Source organism: Leptosomus discolor, chromosome 4 (assembly GCF_034619465.1).
Source record: "Leptosomus discolor isolate bLepDis1 chromosome 4, bLepDis1.hap2, whole genome shotgun sequence".
NCBI classification, from domain to species: domain Eukaryota; kingdom Metazoa; phylum Chordata; class Aves; order Leptosomiformes; family Leptosomidae; genus Leptosomus; species Leptosomus discolor.
The window spans coordinates 44,167,104-44,186,348 of NC_141394.1; the positions used below are offsets into that span (position 1 = coordinate 44,167,104).

A 19,245-nucleotide genomic window follows, 5' to 3' on the forward strand; every position below is an offset into this window, starting at 1 on the left:
GCTATGTGTATGTGTATTAGCTACAATTAGCAGCCTGATCCAGAAGATGCTGAGCACCCTCAACACATTGACTCCAGTCAGTGTTAGAAGATGGTCAGCAACCCCTAGGATTGGGCCCAAATGATGCACTGGAAGGAGTATGTGATAGCAATGACAATATTTAATGGATATTTTCTTACGGAATCACTAAGAAAATATATTTTAATAGTCATTGATAAGCACCAGCTCACAACACTGCATATGGCTGCATTACTTGCACATTACATTTCCTGACACACTGCATATACAATACATCTAGAATTCTCAGCACAGAGAGAAATGAGTTGTTACGTAGCACTTACAAATTACCACAGGGGAAATGTAGTTCATAGTAGCATTTCCAACAGTGAAGCTGCAACATTATTTTAGTGACTATGTTCCTTACGCAAAGGAAAAATAAAAAGTAGTCAGTGACATACTTCCTGAAATTTTAATACTGGCTTTCAGGTGTTAACAATCTAAAGTGCTTTCATGTTTCATACATTTTTTAAAATTTTCAATTTATACAAAACCCCCAAAATATTTATAAATTTATTCTGTACATTTGTGAATGTGCAATTTAGTCTATTCCTGTTTCCTCACCCAAAAAATTGGCATTGCCATCTCCCAAATCTCTCTTTTGAACCCAAGTCTGTGAGTTTGTTCCTTGAATATAAGCATCCAGAAAATAGCAAATTCCAGGGATATCACTGGGAAAATTTGGTGGAAGCTCTTCTCTTGAGCGAGGTGTGAACACAAAACCTGGATATTCCTTTAATAACCTAGAACAAAAATGAATCATCTTGATTAAAAATTAATCAGTCAGTAATTGTTATTACAAGTGCAGACAGTCAATAATTCTTCATATATGACAGGGCAGAATGTGGCAGGACAGAATTTAATTTAATATTTATATGTTATTTACTGAAAAAAATTCTTAAAATACTGTTTATTTGGTGACCTTGATACCCTATTAACTTGTGCACCAGTGCAAACAGGAGTATTGCATCTTTTTTTTGTCTTGTCAATGTTTTTTGCATGTAGGTGCTATGTTTGTTGTGAGTATTTTCAAAAATTATTTAAATGAAAGCTAGCTCAGATTTTCACATGAAACTGGCACCATAATTAGTGTTTCAATTAATGAAACACTGAAAAGCTTATTAACTAAACTATTCAGATCCTCTTAGCAATTCTAAATATTTTGCTTTTTCACACATGCATCCACTAAACCCTGTGGTCTTCTACATCTGAAACACAGATTGCTAATCTGTAGGGATAAATACTGATGACTGGCATCTAAGCTTCCAAACATTTCTTGCAATATACAGGAGTTGTGCAAGGTGCCATAATGATATCAATATGTGTTTAGAATTGGTTTACAAATCAAAAAGAAAAAACGCTACACAAAAAGGAGGTTAACACAACATTCACTCAGGGAAAAGAAATAAACATACCGGAACAACAGTAACAATAGTTTACCCTTTAACCAAATTGCCTATTTTCTAGGCACTTAAAGAATTATTTTTTTTTCAAATATTCTCTTGAGATCAATACACAGCCATGCAGAAACTTGCTTATGCCACAAGTCATAGGCAAATCTTGTGTGGATGAAGTATCTAATGGTTTTAAGAAAAGGCTGTAGTCAGTATCATTCAAAATGATTTTGGAAAAAAAACAAACACTGTTGGCCAGCACTGTTCTGCTGACATACATAAGCAGTGGCAATGCTAATGCTATCTCTATATTTATTTAGAGTGCATGATCGAAAAGGTTACCTCCTCTGTGCCCTAATACCTGTGGTACTTTTATGTACATCATCTCTACGAGATCATCTAAAGCTTGGCACCCTATAAGTCACATAGCACATGCTGCAGGGGATGTCAGGATCCTGTGCCAGTTTCTCTGTCTGACATTGGACACAGAACCTTGCCACAAGGCATTATCAGATACATGGCAGTGGGTACAAGCTGAGTAGGAGCAACTGACTGTCCAGGCTACAGTGAGGGTAGCAGAGCTTCCTTAAAAGGAATAAATAATTTATATCCATATTTCTGATTAATTTATCCAGTTAGCCATATCACTTTCTACTAGTAGATTCACTCCCTACAGTTCATTCTTATAAAACTTTCAGCCACTCTGGAAGAAACAATAGTCTGTATCAGCTCAGTGGCATAAAATTCAGACCCGGACTTGTAGTTCAGATGTAGATTGTTGTTACCATCAAATTCAAAGCAGTTTCCCATTATTTTGCCTGGCACCTGTAAGACACTATTACTTGGCCATGAACTTGTTGCAAGGTGATTTTTAAGGACAATTAAACAGATGATACAAAGAGAGCATTAGGTTCTGAGGACAAAGGAAAGATTTCCCATGGGAGAGCCTGCTAGCTGTCTGCATAATCACATGGTACCACACGTAACTAAAAATGTCCGATCTGAGTGGATAAATAGTACAGCCTAAGTTCCACATGAAAAGGTTTAAACTGAGTTGGGATCGAGATCTGTATAAAGTAAACACTGGAAGTTCTTCACCCTGAGGGTAGTGAGACACGGGAACAGGTTGCCTAAGGAAGCTGTGGATGCTCCATTCCTGGCAGTGTTCAAGGCCAGGCTGGATGGAGCCTTGAGCAACCTGGTCTAGTGGGAGATGTCCCTGCCATGGCAGGGGGGTTGGAACCAGATGATCTTTGAGGTCCCTTCCAGCCCAAACCCTTCTATGATTCATTCATCTTCCCTAGCCAAAAGAGAATGAACATGTGTAAGGTGATAATTTAACAATTCTTCAATGAGGTTATTTTCAAGGGCACTTGCAGCCAGTTTGGCATCCACTTCGCACTGAAAGCCACATAGCTCAAAGAGGAGCCAACTATATGAGACAAGGGAAAAAAAAAAAAAAAAAAAGGCAAGAGGTGTACAGGTGCGGGGTAAGAAGCAAAATTGGCCCAGAGTGTCCATTTATTTTAAATGTAACTTCTGAAAAATAAGTATCAGCTGTTCCATTTCACCCTTTTTCTTGCTGCTGCTGGTTGCGTTCTGACTAAAAAGAACCACAGTGCACTCATGAGCAGTCAGGAAAAAAGAGAAAAAGGAAAATAAACAGCAGTAATTCAGAAGGAAATAAAAAAAAGAACAGGAAGATAATGAACAATTACAGTACCTACTTCAGATGGACATTTTACAGATATGAAGCACTGTACCTGTATGTTGTTGGGCTGACATTTATTTTTCTAGGTATACTGCAAGATTCAAACTTATTGGCAAGGGTTACATTATTTCCAAAAAGGCAATAACGAGGCATTTTAACCCCAACAACTCCAGCAAAGACAGATCCAGAATGAAGGCCAATACGCATCTTTAAATAAAAGACAGAAAACAGCACTATTAGGTAAATTAAAATGGTTAAGGTCAGTTTTATAAATTTCTATTCAAGAAAAAGAAATAATGAGCTACTAATATAAACTGAGTTATTACAGTTGCCTTAAAATGTCTGTGTTCTGGTCATCACTGCTTGTGGAGAGGAAACTAGCTGAAGTTTACTGTGCTTTGCATTTATAGTAAGTAAACCTTCACCTGATATGACTGTGATACCGCTGGTCTCTGTGGCAATAAATTGATCAAGAAACATCAGCAGGAATAACTATGACACTTGGATAATTTCCTGGGAGGAACTACAGAACACAACGTTCTTAGACTGGTGACAGTTAATGAATAGTACTTGCTTTGCTGTTAAGGTCAGAAGACAAGTCTTAGGGAACAGCAAAGACGTATATATATGCTGTAGTTCCAACTGAACTCTATTGACAAGAGTAAATCCCAATCCCAGAGCACAGAATTTTGATAATTAATCAAATTATACAGCAGTTGAAACATTTTGATACCTCTTCCTTGTAACTCATACTCAGGTTTTTGAGCTTTGCTTAGCTGATGCTGCTTTCCGTGTTCTTTTTTTTTTGGAGATGTGTTCTTTTTCTTATGTGCATTATACATATGTAGACATGTTTTCTTCATAACAGCACTCTATGCTGTTATGAAGAAACACACAATAATGACATTATGTCGAGAGGCTCACGCATCTACTATGCATGCTACTCTTTACGTATCAAGAGAATATAATCTCATTATGAAGAAGTCACGCTTTCTAATTTTGACTGGAAAAGCAGAAAAGCCTGCAACAAAAGCAAAATCCACCCATGCAGCAAAGATAGCTGAAACACGTACATCGATATACAAGCCTGATTTAAAGTAAGCAGTTTGCAGTCATGCCTTTTTCTTTGACAATTGATATGTCAATTGACAGTAGACTGTGTGACATATTGGTTGCTTTGCAAAACAGCCAATGCTTTCATGAAGCATTTAATTAAAATAGACTCATGCTTTCATTAAAAATAGATTCAGTTTTCTTCTAAGAAGCTTCTAGTAGGTACTTACACAATTTTTTTCTCCCTATTATAGAATTACTTTTAAAAATGTGTTATCATTCCTTATTCAGAATTATAGAGGTAGCTTTTGCATGGGAATTATAAACATGTTATAATATTGTCAAGATGTTTCCAGATTTTTTAAGTGCAACTTAATTTGATATTGTGAAATACAGAAAGAACAACATTTATTTATAATATAATACTGGTGTTCTCTCTGATAAATGTGGAGCATGTAATCCTCTTAATAAACATTTTCTTTGTCTTGGAATACAAATATTCCTTAATCCAAAATCAAAGAAGCCTGGGGTTTTCTAAAGGAACAAATGAACAGATAAAGGATAAAAATGAGCAAATGAAAGACATAATGAACTGAGATGCCTGTATTAAAAATAATAGGACATTTGAACTTAGAAGGTCCACATCATTTGTCATGCACACAGGCCTTTCTCTTTTTTTCTCAATGAGAGGTAAACCTACATGAAAAGTCCAGTACATGTATAAGTCCTCATTGAAAGGAAGCTGTAAATACAACTACCACTGAATCTTAACAGTTGCTTTGACAGTGTTAACGCCATTGTCTTATGGTAGTGGTTCACTATCTGACTGTAAAACAAGAACAGCAACAGAATCCTTTAAGGATGTGTGGACTGCTGAAATCAGAACATGTCTTTGATGATTCATATTTATATCTGTTACCCCAAAAGACTTGCATGTTCTCACTGGGTCTAATTTCCTCATTAGACAAGAGCAACAGAATGTTCCATGCCACCTACAAATTTATTGCTACTGAGACAAAAACTGCAGCATGTCAGTGTGCACTTACTGATTTCACTCCATTTAAGTCTTTTGGGTTGATTTTCAGATCTCTGTTTCATCTTTACCTCTCCACAAAACTCCCATTCATAGAACTAAAAAGATCATTTTCTCCACCCATACACACTTGATTCCCCAACTTGTCTGAGTTAATGCAATGATGTGAAATTTCCTTGAGACAAAAACCCAAGAGCAACTAAACAAACAAAAATGCCCATTATAACCATATAAAGTACAATAAAATATATGACCTTGATAGGCTCTCCATGGGGAGACACCACCTCATCTGACAGCTCCATCATCTTCAGGGCCATCAATGCAATTTGAACAGCATGTGTTTCACTTTCTTTGTGTAAACCTCCAGCGACACAGTAGGCATCTCCAATAGTCTCAACCTAAAACAGGCATATTTGTTCCTTACTGTTAGACTGTTTGACATATAAAAGAATAGCCTGTGGCTTCAATAAGAATTGTACCTACATATTGACTGAGTCTTATTTGTCCTGCTAAAGTTATATAAGCCCTGAGCAAATCCTGCAAATCATTCAAAAGGAAAAATTGCACAACTTGTATTTATTGCTGGGCATGATGCTAAAATACTTTTCCATGCTCATCTGCTGTCAGGCACCCATAGCTACATTAAACACCTACAGACTCCAGATTCACGGCACTGTCATTGAAATTAATTTTTAAAATTAACTCTTAAATTTTGATGGGTTTCTCTCTTGGCTGCATGAATGGCTAATTTGTGATTTATCTTAATATGTCTTTCCTAGAATGAAGGTTTAGGGCAAAGTAATTTTTGGACTTCTGTTATCCTCTGTCCCACTGAGACTTCATTTCCTTTCCTGTCCAAGAACCCCACAGAAATGCAATAAATTTTGTACCTTGTAGACATCTAGCTCTCCACATTGGTAATCAAAGCGAGTATAAAGCTCATTAAGCATGGTGATGACCTGCATAGGTGAGCATTGGGAACAGATGGCAGTGAATCCAACAATGTCAGAGAAAAGCATTGTGACATTATTAAATTTCTTGGCTTGCACAACTTGTCCCTGCCACAGCTGCTGAGCAACCTCTCCAGGAAAAATTGAAAACAGAAGATCTACGGTCTTCTTCTTTTCTTCTTCAAGTGCTTGGTGGGCCTGCTCAAGGGTCGCTTTTAGCTTTCCTAACCTCTTCTTCAGTCCATCCTGAGCTCTGGCCTGCTCTCCTATCAGAACAACATCTCTTAATGCATTGTGAATGGGAATATCTGAGAGGTACAATCCACGTCCTGTAAAATCTTCTAGTCTATCCACACAAGGAGATCCCAAGAACAGGATGGCACTGGATTCAAAAATATAGATCATTTGGCCTTTAAGATCCATTACCTGAAACAGTTAAAGAAACAACAATTCATGCAAAACATGCATGGCAATGGTTTAGAAGCAGGAAGTTTTACAGGAAATACATTTTGCTGGATTGCAGGAAAATCAGACTGGTCCATAGTCCTTACTTTTCGTTTAATACATTCCATTCATCTCTTAAGCAACTGAATTTTCATTTAGTTGCTTAAGAGAAAACATTGGGTGCTAAATCATAGATCCATCAAATATGATTACTTTGCTTGAGCCTTCTGGTACGAAAGTTAGACCACAACTTAAGGACGAACACCTTATTATGTTTGAGTATCAGTATCAGTTTTTGCTTAGGAAGAAAAGAAAAACAAAAAGGAGAATTATATGCATGTTGATCTATTGATAAAATGTTATTGACTAGAGCGCCCTATGAAGTTCTGCTAATAATGCTAGTGTTTAGTGCATGCACCACTGTCTTTGTAAGACAAAGTGAGAAAATCTTCAATTTTATCACAGGATGTTCAGTACTCACTGCAATTTAAAATTAAAGGCCTAAATGGTGGAAATATCCCATTTTAATGATCTAAAAAAAGCAAAATATTTTGTGTGAAGTGTTTTTATGTCCCTTCTGTATTCAGTTGTGTAATGTGCAAGGTGGCTGCAGAGCTCCGCTTAACATTGCTTTGAAAACCATTTTTTGACGAAAATCTGTTACTTGCTAATAGACATTTGCATATATAAGTACACGCAAAAGCAAAGCAGAGTCTACTGCTCCTTGTAATCATTAAACTGATGCCTAGTGCAGAAATGGATCTGAGATGAAGTAGCTAATCAGTGCTACATTTTTTCCCACTTCATTAATAACTGGGTGAAACCTCTATTACAGTTCTTCATTTAAGCTCTTGAGAGTGTTGAGTCTGAACTGGTAATACATCCTGGATTGCCTCAGGTGTATATAAGTTGGAATTCAGCTGAGGCCAGCAATGAATAAAAGCAGTCATGGAATACTCAATGCTTTTTACTGTCCCAGGTCATTTGCCACAGACCCAGCTTCAGCAAAAATAGTATGTAATCCCATCAGCTGAAACAAAGTGAGAACTTTGGCTATTGCATCTGATGAAAGCATCAGAATATCAAAGATAACAAAGGCTGAATGAGGAAATGTCTATTTCCTTCCCCAAATACTAGAGCTGTTGTTTCCAGATGATTGAGGGGCACTTTGGTAAAGCTTTCCCTGCCACTGTCTTTATGTTGGAGATGCCCTTATTGTCAGCAGCATGACGTGTCATTAGTTTTATCTCAATTTGCTGAGTTTATCTCAATATTTCAACTTTTTTTTTTTAATAAAATCAAGTTTACAGTCAGATTTCTGTAAAAGTCCTAAAGCAGAGTTTTGCCTGAATATTGGCTTCAGAAATCTTAATTACACTAGACTGCCCTCAATAAATCATTATTATTCAGTTGTATTAGATGTCGAAAGGTAGACAATGCAAAGTGCACCATGTTTTGTAGCTTTTTTAACTCAATCTGAAGAAATTCCTCAAAGGAGTAACAGTTATAAAAAGTCTCTTACCATGGATGATTTCATATCAGTATTATCCCATCGTCTGACTCGCACAGTAAACTGCATATTTAGCATTGTCATTATTCCACTAAAAGTGCAGCTTACTTTGGGGGTAAGAATTTCAAAGTACTCTTCAAAATTGGGTTTAGCTTGAAATTCTCTCCTGGTCAAAAGTCTTCTTATCCCATTTCCAATTTGAAGAACTGACATATCCTTGTCAAACATAAAATGAAATGGGAAAGTCTTACAGAACACAGAGGCAGGAATCACAAGTGAAGACTGTGGTTTACATGGAGATAAGGAAGGTTTTGTACTTTTGACTTGTATAGAGTACAGCAAGTAAGGCTGATTAGCAAACTCAGTGCAGTCATTATGGAAACAAGGAGGCATGAGCATCACTTCCACCTCAGTTTCATACAAAATATGAGCTGCTGCTTTAATAATACCAGATAGAATAAGACTCGTAATTTTCTTAGGAAAGAAATAATACACATTTAAGAAGTCCTGATCTTTCTCCAGGCATAAGATGGAGGCATCTTCAAGTCTGTCCTTTTTTCCTGCTTCTTGGCTGTGGCCACTCTGCTTCAGCAGAGTAGTGAAACTGTTCAAGAAGTCCTTAAGCGTTCCTCCAATAACCCCTAATATGTGTTCATCCTCTTCATAGCATATTTTGAATAGCTCTTCACCAAGAGATTCCTGTAGAGATTCCACGGGAATACCTGCATGGAACCACATTTCAGTCAGAACTGCACTCATCACACTGAATCTCAGGCTAACTTCCACATTTTTTTCATGCTAGACCAAATTGACTTGGAAATATCCTTCTTTGAGCCAGTACTGAGACCTAAGGACTCTCTCATTTAGGAGTCCTGCTGTAACCAAAGACATTCTCCTGGTGCCTGGAAAACAGGGAGACAACAGGTTGTAGTTTGGAAAGATACAAGACTCAGGGTTCTTTGTAGAGATGTAGACAGACTGAATGCACATTTTGGCACAGGATTTAACCCAATTCCCTTACGCTGATATAAAGAAATAAAATAATAATTTAAAAACTTAAAATAAGAATACAAAGTAAGAATAAAATAGGACCTGTGCACACATGCAGATATAAGTACTATGCCTGATCCAATAAATTAAATGACCCTAGGAATATCGCGGGGCACTGAGGCCTATTGGCACAGAACAGCTCACATCTTTGCTAGTACATTTGTTTTCACAGGATAGCTGCTTGCAGACTGACTGCTGGGAATGTTCCAACTCCCTAGCTGTTACTGGGAATCATTTGGAAAAGTGCTATTTGTCACAGGCCAACTGTGTGCCAGGACCAGCTTAACAGTTTAAACATACAGAAGACCATGTTTCAGTTCCTGGAAATGTTCATTTACTATTACAGATGTAGCCAGAGAGTTCCATATTGCAAATTACAGCAGTTCTCTTCCAACAGACTACAGTCCTTCAGAAGATGAAAAGGATCAAACAGTTTTGCATGAGTATAAAACTGTAACTTATTACTGAATGTATGTTACAACTCCCTCTAGATGTCGGATCTTAGGGGTGGATGATTTTATGACAGCTCAGACTTGAAGAAACTTGTCTCTTTCGCTCAAATTTTGACACTCTGACCTGTTGTTGCAGAGATCACAGTTTAGCCTCTGTGTTGTCAGCATTACTGCAGCCCTTACATAGAGGAAATTATTTCTTAGTAAAAAGACTCATTTATATACACATATATTATTTTATATATAAAACATATATATAATCTATTTATTTTTATATATATATCTGTTATTAAACCGCGTACATTACCTGCTGCATTAGCATGATGACTGATTATTTTTTCAAAATCTTCTCTATCCCCAGTTTTTCTGTAAAGATCATAAAAAATATAAATAAAAAGCCTGAAAAATCAAGATAAACATGGTAAAAATAGTAAGTAACAGAAGTTACCTTACCCTCTCTTTAATGTGCACAGACCAAGTTTTGCTGATCAAACAGGCAGTTTTTCATTAATTCAAAATGGGGTCTTGATAGGAGCTTAGATTATCATGTGCATTTGTGATAAATTAAAGTTTTAGTGGTCTAAGCTCAGATTATGGATTGAGACCAAATGCTCTAGACCGTCATTGATTAAAAACTCTTAGGTTGCAACAGACCTGGTTTTTTGTTTGGTTTGGGCTCTTTGCTTGAAGCCATAACTGTATTTCATAGTGTTCTGTATAATATAATTGGAATTTGTATTCAAACATTTATTTGAATTATATTGCATTAAATTCAAAAGAGGTGAGAAGGTATTTCTGTTTTGAGAGGAAATACCAGTGACAACTATGAACCTCAAAATTACTTGTTCATTGGTAGTAATCCAGATTCTGTGACACAAAACTGCAGCTCTCTGAGTTCTCTAAGGTCAATAAACGTCAACCTGAATGTCAGACCAAAATTAGGAGAAGGACATGTAGCTTACATTAACTTCCATGTAAGCAACAAACTTTTGATACATGCTTTCTGAGTTTCTTCATTTGAAATATCTTAGTTATTTTTATATGTAAAAGCAATACAGACATTTAGATCTGTTTTACATTTGCATTATTACATCATTCAGAATAGCGTAATAATTTTTTGATTCAAACTTAGACTCCAGGGAGCAACATGTAATTAAAGACAGGGAAAATACTCATATCAATAAGCCAGTCAGCAATTGCAGTGCACATCTGACCAGCTGTCTTTGATTCAGTCAATGCATGTAAAGTGCTTTGAAAACATCAAGTATAATTTAAAAGATACATTGCAATTATTTATCCTTATGATGGCGAGCAACAGTGTAGTTTCCAACTTCATTATGTTTCTTCACTTTTGAAAGGAGATTTAAATGAGGGGCTTATTTTTTCAGATGCATTCAAGAAATTGAATCCTCAGCGTATAATGAGATGCTAAGAAATTCTCACTCCCTATAAGGCTCAAATGATTAATATTGGATTAGTACTAAGGAGTGCTGAAAATCAAGCTGAGTTCCTCAGAAACAGAAACCGCAAGACAAGTGAGCCCAGCGAAAACATGTATGTCAATATCTGTAGCGTGTGTTCACTGTATCAGAAGCCAAATATTTTTGTATAATACTAATAGTTTGCATTTAAAAAATCTTTTCCTGGGATCCTGGCAACAGTGGGCTAGATCCATATACAACCATATCTACATTTCCATCTATGCCTGAGTAGTCTCTGAGTTCCTCCAAAACATTCGCTCATTTTAAACAAAGTCCTTGCCTGTTTCCCTGCACATATGGCTATTTTTGCCCATTATGTCAACTTTGTGAGTGATTTAAATATTTGTGAATATTTTTTTAATAAGTAAATAATTATTAACTTACATTACATGAAATGTTACACACCAATTTGATAAGATAATTGAAAACAGATTCCAGAAGTCCTGATTCCCTGTCACCACCCCAGTCCTTATGAACTGTCTCCAGAACATTTTTGCAGTGAATTTAGTTGCAAACCCATTACACATACACACCTGGTTTCTTTTATTCTGTGTTTTGCAAGCGTTCTCTGAAGTGCAAGATTTAGCCTTTCAAACTGGGGAAGAAAAAAAAAGTCTGTTGATTAAAATGTCATTGCTAGAAATTTAAACACCAGTATAACATTTTTATACAGAGAAGAAATACTTAGCTATCCTTGGGACTAACATATTTTTCAAGATGGTACAGTTGTTAGAAACAGCATGTCATTTCTGTGTTTGAGGTTTAGTTTATGTTGATGTCTTCAGCTCCAGTACCACCATAATTAAGCCTCTTAGCTCATCTGTGCCAGTAGTTATGCATTTTAAATACAGTAATGTGCAAGTTGTCAGATGGCAATAAAGACAGTGCTGCTAAGAAATAAGCATAACTAACCCAACTTTCTATTATTACACATCCCCACCCAAAAAAACCCACCCTAACATTGATGCAAAATGTAGAAAGAAATCTTTTGAGTTTAATAGATTCTCCTAACAGAAAAAGCCAGTTATATTCTGCATTATGCCCAGAGCAAAACAGTAAAAAGTGGCTCTTCTACCTAGTAAATTTTCTTGGAATATTAAGAGTTAAATTTTTTTTCAGGGCAATTTTCAGAAGTGTCAAAATTGAAATTGCAAAAGGTAACAGAGTTTCAAATGCAGCTCTAAGAGATCAACATAGCATTCTGTGCTTCAGATTACCTCCTTTTCCGTTTTCAAGACTGCAGCATTTCCAGATGACATTAGAATGATTTATTTTATATTTGTAGAAATAAGAATAACTTTGGCTCCATATGCTGCAAACCCAAATATCCTCCAGATGAAAACCTAGTCACTCTAGATAACCTTTGTAAAAGGATTCCGTAGTAAAAGACCCTTTAGAGCATCATGAAGATTTACCTTAATTTACCTCGATCCCATAGTTCCATATCCCTTCTGTAGCTCCTAATTGGAACAGATACAACACTTTCCAAACATACATATTTCATATTGTTGGGGGCCAGTAAAGCTGTCTTGTGTATGTAGTCTTTGGTCACTTGAAACCCAAACTCCCCATAAAGATAGGGTCATAGAATAGTACTGTACTGCCACGATAGAATTTGGCTGTGAGGCTTGCTGTGGTCTGGCTTCTCTTTGGTTCTCATTCCCTGAAGAAACTACCATTTTCTACTGCATCTTTTACCTTTTGTAAGGAAATTTTGCACACAGGAATATGCCATAAAAAAAATATCACGTGAAAGAAAAGCAATATATTCTGGACTTTTTCCAAGCAAAAATCTAAATTGAACAACTGTTCCACCACGTGTATGAACACAACGTAAATTACATTTGTGTATAAACTGGTATAGCAAGTGGTACACCACCCAATGCATTACTTACTTACCTCCAAACGATGTTTCTATATTTCTGCAACCACGCAAACAAGTGAATAAAACAATCACATGTGTTACATTCTATCTCAAATTTAATCAATAGTTATTCTGGATGCACTATGTCCTGGATCTCCATACACAACTCACTATTTTCATAAGGAGTTCATGAATCAATCGGGGTCAGGATGCGGCTCCCTGTTTTGGAGTTTCCAATTGGAAAGAAGATGATATTAATTGCTGATGGTTAAGTGAGGCACTATAAAGTATCGAAGCAATGAAAAATACGATTTTAAACAAGCAAAACCCTTCTATGGAGAACTGGGATTGGGAAGATGCTTGGGTCTTGACCCCAGCTCATCAGGAGAACAGGTTACTATACTTGGACAAATTTCCAATGAATATGACTTGAATAACTGTAACCAGCAGTGACAATAACGTTGAACTTCAGTAGCTCCTGGGGTACATGGTCATAATATTCTTGACTTTACCAAGCTTTTGTCCCAGCTGATGAAGTAGCCTATTATGATAATATAATAGACAGCTTCATAATTGCTACCACTCACTAAAGAAAAAAATACCATTTCATTAAAAATCCCACTAACAACTGTATACAGCAATCACAACACCATAGAAAGGGTGCTTTGCCAGTTCATTCTTGAGTTAAAAGTCCTTTCTTTTATACATTTAAAGATCAGGTTAAAGAGATTAATTTCTGCTGTGTAAATGAGCAGAGGTAAAAAGGGGTCTATCAAAAATTGATTATGTAGAGTTTTAGCGAAAGAGTAATAGATGAATAGTTGTGAAAACAGATCTGCAAACAGATTTAACAAAACTCCAGCACTTTTAGTAAGCTACACTGAATGCCTGAGTAATAGAATTGTCATTAATTGAGTATACAGAGTTGGCCATTTGCCATTTGCAGTCCCAATATATACCAGTAAGTTCCTTCACACTTTCCACAGAATTTGAGGCAAGCCCAAGTGCTGAATGTTATGGAGCTGTATTTTTCATGTTCTTTTTACAGAGATAAACCATGGGATTCATCTCCACTCAAGCAAATCACTGTGCATGCACTGTACCTGTTTTCAGTTGAGTTGAGCAGAAAGAGAATACTTTTGTGGTAAACACAAACAGTAATGCTTTTAAAAATAGTATGGCAGGAGGTTAGCATCACAGCAGATGGAAACAGCTATTTTAATTTTTTTTGTGTAAATGACTAATGTACTTAGCAGTATGGATTCAGCTGGGTGAACTGATGAGGTGACCACATAATTTACATCATTAGGTAACAAGGTAGAGTTTCTCTAATTGTATCTCCATGTTAAAAAACTGCTATAGAAATACATGTATTTAAAAGGAACAATTAAAATCACAGAATGGTTTGGGTTGGAAGGGACCTTAAAGACCATCTAGTTCCAACCCCCTTGTCGTGGGCAGGGACACCTTCCACTAGACCAGGTTGCTCAAAGCCCCATCCAACCTGGCCTTGAACACTGCCAGGGAGGGGGCAGCCACAGCTTCTCTGGGCAGCCTGTTCCTGTTCCAAAATGATCAGTGAAAGTTGCAAATACACAGCAAAAATATAGGGGAAATACAGTGGAAGGGATGGTATGTACAAAACTTATTGTGGCAAAACTGTATCCAGAAGGAATGGAAGAAGACAAAATGAGGATTTAAACTGTGCAGAACTACATAGGAACACAAACTCTGAAGTCAAAACAACTTGCTAAAGCCTTACATTTGAAGGCTGGCCATAAAATGCTTTTTTTGTATTTATAATTAAATGCTATTAAAGTATTATTATCATGCAGTATCTATTTACCTCAGGAAAGATTAGTTTGCAGATGCTTTCAGTTAATGTGTGCAGGTACACTCTACTTCTGCTCGTTTTCCTTTGTGGGAGGTTTCCTTGAGCATCTTTTTCATGGACTTCTTTGCAGATGGGCAAAGCTGCTCTAGAGCTGTTTTCTGTGCAGTCCTTGTCATGTTCCTCAGTAATGTGACTTTGAGTCAGTAAGGAGAAAGGACATTCGCCTGTGATCTTCAAATCTTTCAGTTTTGTACAGAACATACTGTACGAAGTCTCTCTCTTGAGATTAAGAGTACTTGGCTTTGTGTTTAAGAATTCTCTTCTGTTTACTAACAAGAGCAGAAGATGCCAGAATAGTAGATAAGGCAACTACTGTGGAAGATTATTGGTAGCCATAAATCAGCACAGGAACAAATGTGTGCCCCTACAAAACAAAAAGAAAGAAAAACATTGAAAACCATTTATTTTCTCTTTCAAATTCCTGTGATATGCCAGTTTTATCATATGTGCATTAAAATAATGGCTTTTCTAGGACCTTGCTCAGGAAAGCACCTAAGCTCATGTGCCACTTTAAGCATGTAATCCCTACTGACTTCAGTGCTTCAGGTAATTAAAGTTGTGTGCATGGTTAAGTTCTTGGCTGAACTGGGGCTCTAGTGATTAAGGCAGAGGAGCTGTTTTATCTGATATATCTTTGCTCACTCTGAAAGAGTAGAGACCAGAATTCCAATGAGAAAACCTTTTTTATTCTTCATAAGCAGCTATTAAAAACTACCTGATATGGAACAATGAAACCAATTTGTTATGGTTACTTAAATCTCAATTTACTTGATGCCCAAGATATCCTTTTTGTAATAGAGGGATGTATGACTGAAGTTAGTACTTGCACTTCTGGAACAGCAAACCATCCAAGACCAAAGGTTAGCACCTTGTGTAAAAGCCACTGACTAGTGATAACTAATACCATGGGAATTTGACCACATAACTGATGTAGTTGCTTGGAAACACCAAGGGATTTGTATGATTTGAAGGTGATATCTTTCAAACAACACATTAAAAAAAAGGGCTGAACTTTTCATTTTAATAGTTGTCCTCTGTGACATTTATTTCAGTAAAACTTAATCTGAAAAAGGCTCTTTCCTTAAGTTTTCTATTGACTGTATCTCATTGAATCAGATCCTCTCAGCCTCATATAATACGCTAACAAGGTAATCTTTGAGAGCTTTTGGTGACTCTGGAAGCAGCTGAAGTATTACATCTGTCTCTCTGGAGATACAGTACAATAACTATTTCTTTCAAAGGCACTATGGCTTTAATCAGCCTGTGCACCACACTGCTTATTTCTGCCTCTGAGACACCCAAAGGGCTTTTAGGGTCACACAGCAACTGTACCAGGGTTAAAAATAACTAATTGCCTGATACAGGTTATCGGCTGCTTCTTTCAAAACAGCTGGAATGATGGCACAGCAGAGGAGTGCTGCAGACCCAGCACAAGTACCATGGATAAGAGGCGAAACAGGCAGAAGCTACTTTGGCTGGACCTGCTGCTGAAAAAAAACATTTGGCAGAAAAAGCCCTTTTAAAGTATGCTGCAATACTGATGGTGTCAGGCCAGCTTCTAGGGGACATCTATCAAAGTTATTAAAGTATTATTTTAAGAATCAATAAACACAATGTTAAGAACAAGAGGCTGAAGAATGTTTACATAACATTCTATATTTCTGATTTCAGTTTTTACATAGAAACTCATTTGTTTCTACTGCATGGACATTGGTAATGCTTTATTTTTTATTGCTGAAGACTGTTGGGTAGCAAATGAGGCAGTGAAAAATTTCAAGCAAGAACCACACAACACTTTTCTATACAACATAAGCATTGCTATATATATGTAAAAGTATTTTTATTCAAGAGCCATTATATAACCTTGTATTACTTTACTAGAAAAGAAGAACCATCTTTTCTGTCGTTACACTGATCTGTGTATTGAAATAAACTGTTAAGAAAAATAGTAACATAAATATATACGTGCACTATTGCCAAAGAATAAAAAAAAATATGGCTTTCATAGATCTTACACAGATACTCATGTGCTTTGCTGAATTTGGGCCTTAAATTTCAAGATAATACTTGAATTTTCAAAATAACACTACTAAAACTTTTTAAATCCAGTATACCAGCATTTTGGAAGGAAAAAATTTCTGAAATTTATTTTTGTGAAAAAATCTATAATAAAACATTTAAAACATCTCCCACTGAATGAAACATTGCATTTATATGTGCTGCTATTAAAAAAAAATAGTTTCTCTCTTTAAAGAATGTAAGACTGGATTAGTGGTTAAATTAGATACCAACAAATATTTACCACATTTGCACTAAACTAAAAACAAAGGAAGTGAATGACTTTCAGCAATTACCAATAGTTTTGATTATTTTTTTTCCCCTGCTGGTGAAACTATTTCTCTGTTTCTAGAAGACAATAATCTGGAATTATTTGGGGTTCACTTCCATGCTAGCATATTGTATTTTAATTAAATTACATTTGACGTGGTAGGAAAAATATCCAGGCAGGCCAAATCAGCTCTGTGAAGGAAGTGATGCCATTATTTTACACCTGAAAAACCTGAAGTCTCCAGAAGCTGCCAAGTGGGAAGGAGAGGTCCCAGAAGATAGCCACGGGCTAGGACTCATCCAGGAGCAAAATGGGCACTGATGTGAAGGTCCCTGAGTTGACAAAGCTGCTGGACATGCAGCTACTGTGTCTGCAGATTCTTTTTGTGATGCAGCCTGACATCCTTTGTGCTGCAGGACACCCAGAAGCCTCTTCCTGCCCTAGTGAGGACTATAACCTGTGCCCTTGCTCTGAACATGACCTTGGGCTCTTTCCAATTACTGTTTACAACAAAATCATCATTGATTTGCAAGAAAATGGAGATCCATGACGTTTCTAGTAATAATACTGTTGTACAAAACCAGTATCATTAACGTACAGATCTTTAAATTCCAAATAATGATGACACAGTTCCTAAAGAAAGCTTTCTGCAGAACTATTTTCTAAGTATACTGAAGTTCTTGTTTTCCCAGAAACAAATGGGATGGTCCTTTGATAACATATATCCCAGTTCAAAACCAGTTATCAACTTAATAGGCATAACAATTTTCAAGCAGTGACCAATTCAAGACTCTTCCTGACCTCTGCAATGTCAAGACCCCTCCAGATCACATCTTTAAAGAAACAAACTGGAAAACCTAATTCCATGACACTACAGAGGATTCGAATACTGAAAAAAACCATGCATGCACTAGGTCTTCCTTTATTAAAACATCAAGTTTGCATCTGGTATCCTAAGTGCATCTTGCACTAAAATTAAGAAAAAAAGTCTATTGTGTTATAGGAAAACCTGTCTCACTCAAATGGTAATTAGACAGCAGTTTTAAAGGTCTGATAGGAGAAAGGTAATGAATCACCATTTTAGAGTTTACAGAAGGAATTTCAGCAGTATAATGCACCTTAAAAAGGCATCACAGGTTAAGTCAAACAATTGCAGATGTGTTTCAGGAATGAGGAACACCAGCCCTCCTGTTGTTCACAATATTTAAAGACCTTTTCTGACCATGACAAAAAAATAAGAAACATGAGGAAACATGGGAAAAGTTTCTGGTTTTAATTCCTCTTCAAATGCTTTGAAAGAGCTCATCCCAGAGGAGCAGCAGTACTGTGAATTCTCCATCTCTGCCACATTAATTGATGTCATATTTACCTTGGGAAGCAAACTGAAAATTAAAATGAAATAATCTGCTGTGAGATCAAACCACAAGCAACCAATTTATTCAGTGTCTGTCTGAATGCAACATGGCACTGTGCCACTCAGAAAAATGAAGATGACTTTACATATTATAGTCATAGCAGCAGAATAACTTAACAGTGCTCAAAATGCTTTGTGCAAACATTTCATTGTGTATTTACATCTGTACTTGTCTTACAGCCAAAATGCGTTCCTGTATGCTTATTTGTACTAGTTGCTTCTGAACATTTTCCTCTGCTAAAACATTTCCTTGACAGTGCCATGAAATACAGTGCAATGAATCAATCATACAGTAAAACCCCCTAATATTTACACAGCCATTTATAAGAATTAAGCAATACCACTTGTTAACAGTAGCTAAAGGTGTTTTATAATCTTAGCTTATGGACATGGCACAAAAAATAGAAGCAACATTAAATACTTTTTTTTTAATTACAAGGAGAGTCCTTTGCTCAGAGTACGCCATAATATGATATTATGCTATGATGTCACTTCTTTATTTTTAGTCATACACATAACTTTGTCAGGTGAACTGATGCATATTAAGCAATAATTAGGAAAAAAAAAAAAGTAGTTTGTTTTGCAGCAGTCAGAAGATACCACTGACTG

General features: G+C 36.4%; 1 protein-coding gene across 2 annotated transcripts; it reads right to left on the minus strand.

Annotated features, from left to right (window-relative positions):
* Positions 1-598: 598 nt before the first annotated feature.
* GUCY1A1 (guanylate cyclase 1 soluble subunit alpha 1) lies at positions 599-15,094 on the minus strand. 2 transcript variants are annotated; one of them, XM_009953458.2, is made up of 8 exons: positions 14,846-15,094; positions 11,669-11,730; positions 9,962-10,020; positions 8,165-8,874; positions 6,139-6,624; positions 5,503-5,646; positions 3,215-3,369; positions 599-800 (listed from the first exon to the last, which is right to left on the minus strand). In XM_009953458.2, exons 1-8 carry the CDS (start codon positions 15,092-15,094, stop codon positions 599-601), a joined length of 2,067 nt encoding a protein of 688 aa, XP_009951760.1. The 2 variants fall into 2 exon arrangements, with proteins under 2 accessions (XP_009951760.1, XP_086320243.1); XM_086464117.1 differs by having other exon boundaries at positions 8,165-8,368; positions 9,957-10,020.
* Positions 15,095-19,245: the final 4,151 nt, after the last annotated feature.

Excerpts from the sequence above, each read along its gene's own strand:
- GUCY1A1 (XM_009953458.2), bottom strand. The coding sequence starts at position 15,094 with ATGTTCTGTACAAAACTGAAAGATTTGAAGATCACAGGCGAATGTCCT. Across the intron at positions 8,875-9,961 it reads TCATCATGCTAATGCAGCAG|GTATTCCCGTGGAATCTCTA; the intron begins GTAATGTACGCG and ends GGTTCCATGCAG. Across the intron at positions 5,647-6,138 it reads GAGAGCTAGATGTCTACAAG|GTTGAGACTATTGGAGATGC; the intron begins GTACAAAATTTA and ends TGCCTGTTTTAG.